The 11775-nt window shown below is 42.9% G+C and overlaps 1 protein-coding gene across 3 annotated transcripts in view; it reads right to left on the minus strand.

The window, feature by feature from the left end:
• myom3 (myomesin 3) overlaps positions 1-6773 on the minus strand; it is a 34480-nt gene extending 27707 nt beyond the window's left edge. For 2 of the 3 annotated variants that reach the window (XM_062565626.1, XM_062565625.1), the window contains exons 1-3: positions 5262-5316; positions 4258-4381; positions 524-628 (exon numbers count right to left, since the gene is read on the minus strand). In XM_062565626.1, coding sequence (XP_062421610.1) covers positions 524-628; positions 4258-4364 — 212 coding nt within the window. In that variant the 5' untranslated portion in view covers positions 4365-4381; positions 5262-5316. Of the gene's footprint in view, positions 1-523; positions 629-4257; positions 4382-5261; positions 5317-6572 lie in introns of those variants that run through there. The other variant, XM_037454876.2, reaches the window with a different exon arrangement.
• Between the last annotated feature and the right edge of the window lie 5002 nt (positions 6774-11775).

An 11775-nucleotide genomic window follows, 5' to 3' on the forward strand; every position in this document is an offset into this window, starting at 1 on the left:
TGTCAGAGAAACTGTCAGAGAAACGAGGTCCTTTTGGAACTTTTATTGCGTTCTTACAAATTTCTAGTGGGAATGTAGATGTATAAATTGTATTTATTTGATACAAGCTGAAGGGATCCTTAGGATCAGTACTGTGTCTTTTAATGGATCAGTTTCAGGCAAACAAAAAGTTGTTCGCACATACTAATCTTTTGTTTTTGTCTTCTGCAGCAGTGCCAGAACCCCTCTGATGAATTATTAATGTTAGTGGGAGATCAGGCCAAGTATTATAGATACCATAAATAAGAGAACATAACTTGAATATCTTAGCTGTGACAGCGCAGTCACCATCACAGTAGTCTTGTTGAAGGAGCGCTATTTAGCACTGTGAGCGGTAATATAGCATCAAACAAGTAACTGCTCCCAACCTCGGGTCTTGTGATGTGAAAACAGGCTTTTATCCACAACAACAACCACAATCCATCACGTCTTATTGATAATCAACAGACATCGGCCGCATATTTAGCAGGAGGTCTTATCTCACCATGTCCTGCGATGGGGAAAGTCCCCCATGTTCAGGATCTCCTTGACGGACATCAGGTCGGCGGTGATGATGGGATAGAAATCAGAGCAGGAGGCTTCCTCATCCCTGTTCCAAGAAAATAAAGCCGATTAACACGATTTATGTATCTTGAATATCATCAAATGACACAGGTGAAAGACTTGAGAGTCGTGGTTTATCTCATGCTTATCTCAGCTGATGTATATATATATACCGTATATATATATATATATATATATATATATATACACATATAGTGTCAGTATGTCTGTAATCAGGATTCTATTAATACTGCAATCCCCAAACTTTGAGTTTGTGGGCCCACCAGCAGAAAATGACTTCTCTGATTTAAATAAGTTCAAAGAAAGATCTTTGGAGGGCACAAATTGGATAACGAGCGTTTTCAAATTATGCTCATGAAAGGAGTGTTCATTAATAGTACAATGAATTATTTGTGCTCGTTTTAGAGCCAGGCTGTAATGTAAAGTAATTGAATGTGCCTCTTAAATCAAATCAAATCGTCGCCCATTATAATCCAGATTCTAATGGTCACAGAAATGCAAATACATTTGCACTTTTTTCCAGTTGAACTTTTCGACCTGATACATTTAGACTCTTTTTCAAAGTCATTTTTCAAATGAATACATTTGGACTTCGACCGATGCTGCTTGCAGCTTTAATTTCTCTTGTCACCCCTTCGCAGTTATTTATTCCGTTGATGGGAGTGTTCACATTAGCATGCCTGTTAGTTCTGTCGGCTTACGTCATACTATCCACTCTCCAGCTCATTAGACAAATATTCCCCTCTGCCACTAGAAAGCAGCAGTGTTTCTCCTTCTGATCAGCAGATGCGGCCGAACGTGAGAGGGAGCTGCGGGTAAAGTAGGCGAGCGTCAAAGACACGAGGCTTCGTTTAATCAGGCACTCCAGGGATTCTGTTTAAAACGTATATTGTTTGTTGTCTGCTCACTTTCTGTTGTAAAAAAAAAAAAAAAGGTAAACATTGACACTCCAAAGCCACACAGAGCCAAATAAACAGCGAGGAAGGGAGAATACACGGACGACATCGCCACACTCTGAAAGACAACGTCAACGCGGCGCCGCGTCGGTACCCTCGTCCGTCTGTGCAGCTCTGTGCGTCGTGGGCGTCCCAGTGTGCGACGCCGACCATGCAGCCTCGATTCAGATTTGAACGTGTTATCTTCTCCTGAACAGAAGAGACCGGAGTCTGAGGAAGACATCGGTCACAGTGGCAGCGCCGGGCGCCGAGTGGCGGGCGCCGTGCGTGCAACTGTGTCCCTTCGGCGTGTTATCTATCAGCATCGGGAACGTTATTTTTCAAAGTGTGGCTAATGGATCGATCGGCCGGTTGCGCGGAGGGCCTGAATCGTGCGTGACCCTCTTTTCTGCGATGGTCGCCATCAGCGGCTTCTGCTTCTGCTTAGTGTTCCTCTTTTACTCACTGGTGCCATTGTCCACAGGGAGCTTATGTAATCAGGAGAAACAGAAGCGGCCCATGTGCACACACACAGACAAGAGCTGACTGTTTATGAGCCAAAGGGTTGCTGGATCTGAGCCCCGATAGGGCGCTCATGGCACAATGGCAATTGTAACCGTATCTGTGCTGCACCACGCAATTATCTGCAATGTTTTGTTTTTGTTTTTTTTTAAACCCACTGCGTGTCCGTGTGGATCCGGGTGTGTTCCGGTTGATGAACTGGAACACAAAACCAAACGTGAGGAGACAAACACACGGAGCGGTCGCCGCGGTTCTGAATCTAAAGGCGCTGACAGCCGCCGCCTCGTAGGAGCCTTTTAATTGAGTCTCTTCATCAACGTCCCGCAGACAGCAGGCCCGCACGTGTAAGACTACGCTAAAGCAGGAGCCCTCTATCTGATAAACTGTGCCGACCTTACTATAAACGGGACAATCTGTTGTTTGGGACGAGGTCCATCGAGGCAATGAAAGGCATTTTTGTATCAAGAGGGGCTTTAATTTCTTCTCCCGCCTGATCCACGTATGACTGTTGTTCTTAAAACACACGGAGAGAGGATATTTTATCTGCTGTCCCTCGACGTGTTATTAATAGATCTTTATTTACAGTATGTTTAAAAGGCTGTTTAAAGGTTTAAAGGCTCCATTGGAAGGAAGGAAGCTTTTTATTTACCCAGGTGTGGACTACCACACAACCTCCGACTACTCTTGCTGTCAACTTTGAGCCTCAGGCTTTACGTTCAAACAGACAACTTACAAATCCTGATGCAAATTAGGACGTGACTTCTCCTTTATTAGCCGGGAAATTTCCCCATTTCACAACATCCAGAGGACAACTTCTGCTTCTTTTTGTGTTGCACTTTGAGTGTTTGTGAGAGGCTCGGGCTGTTGAATAATGCAGTGCAGAGCCTACGGCTGTGCTGTGTCGCTCGAGTACAGCCCGCAGACGTATACACAGCGACACAAACACTCACACAGCAACATGCGCGCACACACATGCAAACATGCCTTTATGGCTGAGTTGATAGCGTTGCTCCGTGCAAGAGAATGGAGGTTCCGCATTTATGTGTTTTGTACAAACAACAGGCTTCCTCAAAATATGAACTTGGTGCAACAAGGAATTACAAAAAGAGGAAAAGCTTGGTTGGTCTGAGATAACGTGGGTCCCGTTCCTTTTATTCTGCAATGGATATTGCAGACTGCTGCGGGGGGGGGGTTCTCCCTTTCATGTCTACTGTCACAGTGAAAATTGACCGGGCCAGTAGTGTAGAGTGTAGGTGTGTGTGCAGGTGTAGAAAGAGAGATAAAAAAGGCTCATACCGTACTGATCTTACCTCGGTAATAAGCTTAAATAATATCACAGCTCAAGTCAGTGGCTTGAACGGAAATGTGTGGACTTACCGACACATTTTAAGCTACTAAGTCACATTAAGTGAAAAGGAGTACTTCTCGGGCGAAACTCCTCTCAAGGTTGATTTAGTTGCTGTTGTGCTAAGTATGTTTAACTTATTCACTTCTTCTGCGACACCCTCAGAATCTCTTGTCTTTACATGCATAACAGGTGAGGTCACTGGTTGTTTCCAAGTTCATGGATCAACATTGAGAATTATATCTCTTACATCAATCCGGGATAAAGTGAAGCGTGTTATTTTAATCCGCAAAGCCGTTCTCCATCACTTATTTTGACACTCGTCCCGTTTTTGATGTTTGCACTATCGCACTCCCATTTGCTGCTGTTCATATTTTCTTTTCAAGCCACACTAGTTGACTGGAACACTCCCCCATTTACTGGAGCGGAAACTCATCTAATGGGTAATATTCATAGTACAGTTACGCCGCTACCCACAAAGTCACTGAACTGCAACTGTACACAAAGTTGTCTTAATTTACTCAATGGAAAACTCCACTTAGTTCTGTGTGTGTATCTTCACTCCTTGAACATACTTGATAATAAAGTGTCATATTAACAATGAAATATAAGGCTTTGGGATTGGAGACATTGTTGAGAAGTGTGACCTTGACATAGTGAATATACGTATACATATGCTTACTGGTATATTAATGCATTTGCTTTAAACACCTGATAGAGGAATTGTTATTTTTATTTTACTATGATTCTTTACAGGACCTGTGATGCAGTGTTTTTGTCGTATTGATGCTTTGACTCAAGTAAATGATCTGAGCCTCGGCCACGGCTGAAGTCAGGAGAGCGTGTTCGCACCTGGAAGTGAAGGTCCTCTTCTTGATCTGGGACGACAGCTGCATGCTGTGAGACATCTGGGACGACTGCTCCTCCTGCTCTCGCTGCATCACCGTCCTGGTTTCCATGGTAACCTGACTGGCACCTGTGGAGAGAGGGGAGGATGAAAGCGAGGAGGCCGTGAGAGGAGATTCAATGAGAATCGGGCGGACAAGGCGCCGCAGCCAAATCGAAGCTGTAAGTTTCACGAGTGCAGATGAGTTGCCACTTTATCGACCACTTTAGCCTTGGCAAGAGACAACCATCTTTATTGTGCGTTGTATTCATATGGGGCCTTATAGGCACACTTCTGGTCATTTGCTGAGTCAAGGTGGTGAAGTAATAGCTCTTCCAAATTGCAGGATTGTGAATTTGGCTGCAGTTGCGTACGAATTATGAATGAGCCCAAAGGTCGGGATAAGTGTATGAAAAGATATTCACTGCAACATTTATCTCCTCAAAAGGTTAGCACTATCAAAAGAGGTGCAAGTCTTCTGATATCGGGAAGAATCTTTGGACTAGCAATGCAAAGACCTGGCCCAACAGAGGGCTACTAGTATCATTTTGTGTCTGAATTCATATCTGTCGCATGCCTGGATAATGCATCTAACTAATGCCCCCCTACCCAATCTACTCTCCCTACCGACTTCCATTTTGAATCGAGCGTCATTCAAAATTGACTTGTTCTGCAATTAATCTTTTTGATTATTTGAATATAGTTTGGTTTTTGAATGTTATAAAAAAATTAGGGCACACAGTGGTGGTCCTCTGCAGACTGTGTGCTGCGCAGGGGAACGTCAGATGATGAGAATGGAAGCAACCTAGCAGCTAGCTTAGCCTAGCACCTAGCTTAGCATAGCAGTGCTTAAAGTGGTCCGTTTGCCACTCAACCGCTTTCTGTTTGACACATAGAGTAAATCCTCGCACAGTTCTCAGCTGTATGTTGCGCCTATGTTTGTTTTACTTCGAATGCAAAACGCTCTCACCATCTTGATGTAACTGACTGCAGCTAGCGGCCGTTTCGTTTCCGCGGTCAACTTCCGGTTTAAACCGGAAGTAAACAAACGTTCGTTAACTACGGTAAAATATATTGTTGCATTAATCTTCGCCACATTAATCGCATAGGTTAATTCATGCATGGTAAAAAGGTACTTTTTATAGCCAAAGATGATGTCGGGTTTAATCCAAAACTAAAAAAGAAAAAAAATGCAGTTTGTGTTTTAAGAGGACCAGATAAAAGTAATACTCAATAACTCAAAAAAGTGTTTTAGAATACATTTTCTTATTGACTTGTCTTATAATTTGATTAACTTTTATGCAAGCAGATATATTTTATGGCGTCTCCCGGGGAGTAAATACAAGATATATATATATATATTTAAATGGAGGCCATTGTGGTATTAGGTAGATGCGAAGAAAAGGTTTGTTTGGGTCCCATGTTTCATGAATCACCCTTTTGAGGGCCACTGAGCCACTAATTATTCATCAGTTGAGGTCCTCCCTGCTGCTGCCCTCCTCCCGCCCGTCGTCAATCATGTGTCTGCTCCGGGGAAGTGAATGCAGAACACAGCCAACAGACAGAGAGTCAGCTTGGGCCTGAGTGATGGCTCCGTTCACCCACTCTCTATTGCGACACCCCACGCAATGTGCTATCTCTCCTCATCTCCCTCAATTACATCATGGAAAAACAGCAGCGAGCTAACAGGCTAATAGACTAGCGGGCCTGCTGATTCCCATGTTGCCTTTTTTTGTGCATCACCGTAGCACACGGAGAGTGGGTTGTTTGAACAGTGTTAATGGAAGGCCGACCTCTGGCACATTAAAATTGATCAGCCTCTAACGGGAAGGCCGGAATCCGGGGCCCCTGCAGGGAGCAAAATAGAAAAAGCAAAGCAGTGCCTTTTTCTCAACACGCAGTGCAGTTTCCAGTCTGTGGAGTGAATTTAAAGCTCGGATTCTAGGTCTCTGATGATGAAAATACAATATATATATATATACACATCAATAGCTGAACAAGGAGACAAATGAATGGGGAAGGCGTTGTTTGAACACTACAGGAGCTCGCTGTTTGCCGTCCTCTGGGGAGTAAATACAAGTTACTTCCACAGAAGCCATCAAAAGACGAGACCAATCAGAAGGTCAGCTAGCTGGAGAAGCAAGCAAAGACTGAAGGAAAACGACCAGTCTTTGCTTGCGAATCATTTATGAATTAATAATGCGTCAGTGTCTGGACCGACGCAAAAAAAATCTAGCGTACTGGATGTAGACAAAGACTGACAACCAGAAATCGCACTCACGCTTTCTTTAGAGAAACAGCTGAAGTCCTCTGAGTGTCAGGGATCTGTACGACAGGTATGTCTCTGTCTGTCTCTCTCCTTGAAGATCCTCTGTAGTCTTGCTGTCTCACCGCTCTGTGTTACCTCTCACCGTCCTCACTGCCTGTCTGTCCGCGTCCACCTCGCGGCCTCCTGAGTCTCTGCCTCTCTTGATGAGGCGATGAGGGTGACCCTGAACACAAAGTGTCCTTTGGTGCCAAGAATGTGGACAACACAATGCTCCCTCATTGTTGAGTTGGTAAATATAGACCTCCCCTGCACACACACACACACACACACACACACACGCTCATCTTTAAACGCACAAACAGGGATCGATTTACAGACAGCTCTGAGGACAAGTGGCTAAGAGCTAAGACACAATAGCTCCCTGTGCAATTAGAGAGGCCGGACCGCATGACCCGGGCAGCTGAAAGGAACAGCTGGAAAGGCCCCAAGGGAACAACTGGCTCAGGTGAAAGCTCCGAATGGCTCTTTCACAAGTGGCATTAAAAAGAAATATGTGTACATTTCAACCCTCTCAGCACCTTCTTACCTGGGTACAAAGAATGTAGAATGGAAGGCTATGAAATGCCAGGTGGGGGGGGGAGACAAAAAAAGGAAGGAGGGAGAGATAGGGAGGGGCTGGCTGAAAACAGAACAGATCAGCTGTTAAGTGGAAGATTAGTGAGGGAGGAACTTGGATCACTTGATTCCACCTCGTTAAAAATGTGACCTTAAACAGCAAGAGGTTAACAATGGTGGAGGAAACAGCTGAGACTTCCCACCTCATTGGGCTCATCAGGTGACTCTTTACGCTTGCTTTCATTCCTTTACTTCTATATTCTTTAATAATATTTCATTCTGTATTGCTCCTACACATCACATAATGCAGTATTACAAAATGCTGTAAAAATATAATCTGTACCAAACTTGTGTTGGTGTTGTTGTAGACCTCCGAACTATCCTATACTATAACTATAATAAAACGCCTAAACAAAAAGTTGAATAGATGAATATCCCCCACACAGATATTCCCAGAGAATAAATCACCGTGACTGAACCCCAAACTACACAGCATGGGGTCAAAACTTGAATTTGTCCAATTTATTCCGACCACATGAAAAACATTTTAGTTCTGATTAACAAATGCACGCATGCAAGACGAAATACCTGGTCGCCTGTTCTGTCTCATTACACCGACTACTCCGTCTGGCACAGTTCATTAAGGGTTTGTTAGCGCTGTGTGTGCTGGTTTGAATGATATCCAGTGCATCCAGACACGTTTTTCTGTTTACTCTTCTGTGAATCACATTTAATTCAATTTAGTTTGTGTTAAGTTGGGAACCTATTTAAGTGGTAAAGTGTCACAAGATCAGGTGGAACTGGTCCTAATGTCCTATTAGATAATTACCTATATTAACAAAAGCAGGAAGTGCGTCACATTTTTCACAAAGTAATATCAGTATGTATGCTCAAATCATGTTGAGTTATTTTGGAAGATCAGATCCTGTGACTCCAGTAACCGACATTCCAACGATGACGCTTTTAGAGTTTAGTGTGTGTCTGTGTGTGTGTGTACTTGTGTGTACTTCAGACTGATGGACACCAAATGCACAAAGGGCAACAGCATTGTACGGGAGGATGAGAGCTTATAATAAGCCTTTAGCATCTGCAGCTGCCATCACAGCACACAGTATAAGCAACGGTTGCTAGGCCTCCTCCTCTCATCACACATCAGCAGTGACTGTTGGAGTAAAAATAACTACAGGCAAACTATACTGGGATTCAATACTAGTGTCAGTAAAACTACACAGCAAATTTCAGAGTGTTACATTGACTCTGTGAGATTCAATTTTAACCCTAAGCTGGTGTTTATATTGTCCCAATCAACACTTAACGAAGTGTTAACAAATTAACTCGGAATAAGTGTCAAAAATAAATCTGCTCATTGTTAAATACAACATCATTTAGCTGAAGTAACTTTTTAAAACATTTTTAACACATGGTGTTTATATTTTAGCCTAGGCAGCAATTCGGGGGTTAGGTGTATCGCTCAGGGACACTTTGACATGGGACATGGAGCAGCCAGGGTTCAATCCAACAACCTCATGGTTCCTAGCGCACCCTCACCAATGCACCACAGTACATAGAGTTAAGCCCTTCACCAAGAAGGGTTACATTGTACATTTACATTTCACACCTATCAAAGAGTTAGTTTAGCTCTACTAAGTGTTGCAAATGAATCTGATCTTTACACTGGATAATGACTCCAACTCTTTTGTACAATTGACTCTGTAAGAGTTTGCAGTGTGATTTTAACTCTGCACTTGGAACACACTGGAAACATTAACTCTAAAAATGTTGCTGTGTATGTACCTATACACTGTGTACCTCAACGTACCGCGACAGCAAGAAAGAGACCTCTGCAGGACACAAAATAGTGTAATTGTCTTCTATCTCTTTGAATAAACAAGCTGCACACAGTAATGGTACTTTGTTCCACACAATGGCAAAGAACACCAGCAGTAAATCCCAAGAGTTTATTTTTCATTAGAACAACTGCTGCGTTAACTGCACGGCCAATAAATCAGAGAACACAAGTAACAATGTGACGGATCGGCGGCGTGGTAATTGGCCATGTGGCTTTTTAAAAGGCTATTTTTAGTCCAGCGCGGGGCTTTCTCCACACAAAACGCACCACTCTTTGCCTTTGCCTCATCACAACGGTCACATGGTGCGTCGGTTGCTGTTTTCCTCCTGGTTGTTTCATCTTTGCAGCCTTGAAAATCGGATCGTACGAACCTTTCATGTCCGCGGCCTCTGATTTTTAACACTTTCTGAAGAGCTCAAATACTCAACCCGAGCAGCCTCTGTCTGCTTTGTGCCTGATTTATTTAGACCACTTAGGCAAATAAATTTAGATGCACTTTCCCACAGCCCCTGGAGGACAAAAACATGTCTATGAAATTAAATATATGAATTTCTAAATGTAAAAGGATGAAACCTATAGCAAGCCAACAGGGATCAAATATTTGCCGGCACCCAACGCCTTGTAGTGTTTGATCAATAATGTATTATTCTTTACAATTCATGAGTGCTCTGGATTTTGTTCATTATTAATGCACGTAAAAGCACTACGCGAGTGTCTGTCTAGCCAACATTTATTCCCATGATGGCTGTTTTTGCATAAAATCCGTCCCTTACAGATGCCAAGGATACCGTATTCGAATGCATGGGTCACTGAGGAAACAGACTGATACGTCGGCTGCATTTGATCATTGACATTCACATTACCTCCATATTACGTAAATGTAAATCCTATCGACCAGCTCTAATGAAAAAAAAAGAAGTTCAATGCAAGCTTTGGAATAGTCTGAGCTCTCATAGTGATGAAACCCCCCACACAGCCTATTTGTAATGACAACTGTGAGGCTAGCGTTAATGTTCCTCTGTTTCTCGAGTTTGGGGCTCATATTAAAAGTAAATGTGGCATGACGTGAGCCGGAGGCAACAGCCATCTGTTGGCTTCAAATCTGAGACAATGTTCAATGGGGAGTTTTCACTAAATGAAATATTAGAAAACTTTCTTTTCATCTGCTCTGTTTCCCCTGGTCCTGCCCAGAATAGACCTGAACGGACACCAAAGTCTCCTGGATGATCCGTCAGTTCCTGGCCAGCTGTTTTCGTGCCTTTTTCTATTCAAGGATCCATTAAGAGCTCATTAGAATGCAAGGTAGTCGAGGGTGGGGACAGCGTGATTGCATCCAATTACACGCAGACTTCAATTCATCAACTGATTCGCTGTGGAGAGGGCTCGCTACCCTTTCACTGGAAAACTGCTTAATGTGATTCACTTATGTCACATCAACATCAACTTGGTGAAGCGCAATAAGCTTTATTGCTCGTGCACTTGTAGCGGAACATAAGTGACGAGTGCGAGATCTGCAGTGTTGTTGCTTAGTTTGAAAAATGTAAATATAAACCTTTGCACAACATTTGCTTGATTGAGATTATAGAGGGGAAAAAAAGAGGAGAACCAACCACTCGCTGTCACTGTTAATGATTACCAAAATAGTCTGTTGTATTTTCTGTAACCAAGCAACTGTCTATTTTGTGTTCACACCCGCGCGCCTATTGTACGTGAAGAGTCATGCAATATTAGATTTCAGGCTTTCTAGTTTGGGTTAGAGATCAGAGTACAAAATCATTACCAGCAAAAAAATACATTTCACTGCACCCAGTTAACTCAAGGCAACTATAAATATACCTCAGCTCTGATCTAAATGATAATTGTGCGGCAGCATTGGGTTCATTTGAACTGCTATTCTCCGTTCAAAGTTTGATCACAATGCCCGTGGTGCTCGAGAGCGGCCCTGCAATCTCCCCTCCAATCTGCTGGGGAATTGGAGAGTTGAAAAACGACGAGAGAGACGGAAAGAGAAGCAAAGAGTTTTTTTTTTTAATACATGTGAAAATAAAGAGCAAGATCGAAGAAGAGAACGTGATCGGAAGCTGGTCAACATGTCAACCTGTATCAGGTTTCCTCTGATCTTTTATTCTCCCGGAGGTAGTTGGATCTGACCCGATTCCTGCAGGTACATCCCACTTGCTCCCACTCACAGCGTTCCTTCCGCACATTCATTTAATCTGCGTGGCTTTCGCGTGCTCGTTTCAACATTGAACTTCACTGGTGCGTTGCCAGTCCTTGCTCTCTGCCTGTGTCAAATCCTCCTTTACAATACACACTTTCTCAGCACTTTTCTCACCACAGCCATTGACCAGTTCTTCATGGTGGGGGTTTGTTTTGCACTTAGCTAAAGTCTGCGGTCTGTGTACCAAGGGATGATTTCCTTTTGTATTGTACTTGTGACTGTGGAAACCTCAGTTCAGGTTTTCCTTAAAAATATATTTAAGCATTAAGTACATTTTAGGATCACAGTTTTTTTTTGCCCGTTCAATCAGGATCATTTGGAGATTTATTATGAACAACATTAAAATATAAAAATTATTGGATCTCTTTTTAAAGCATAATATTTGATCATTTGTTTGTAGCTTGCACTGTAATAATACATGTTTGTAAACAATATATCTTACCTTACCTTTGTGTGTGTGTTAATGTATGTCAGTAAAAAATGACATTTTGTAACAGTTGCATAACCCAGCGCACAACAGGGCCCTGTTC

The sequence above is a fragment of the Pungitius pungitius genome, chromosome 11 (assembly GCF_949316345.1).
Source record: "Pungitius pungitius chromosome 11, fPunPun2.1, whole genome shotgun sequence".
Lineage (NCBI taxonomy): Eukaryota > Metazoa > Chordata > Actinopteri > Perciformes > Gasterosteidae > Pungitius > Pungitius pungitius.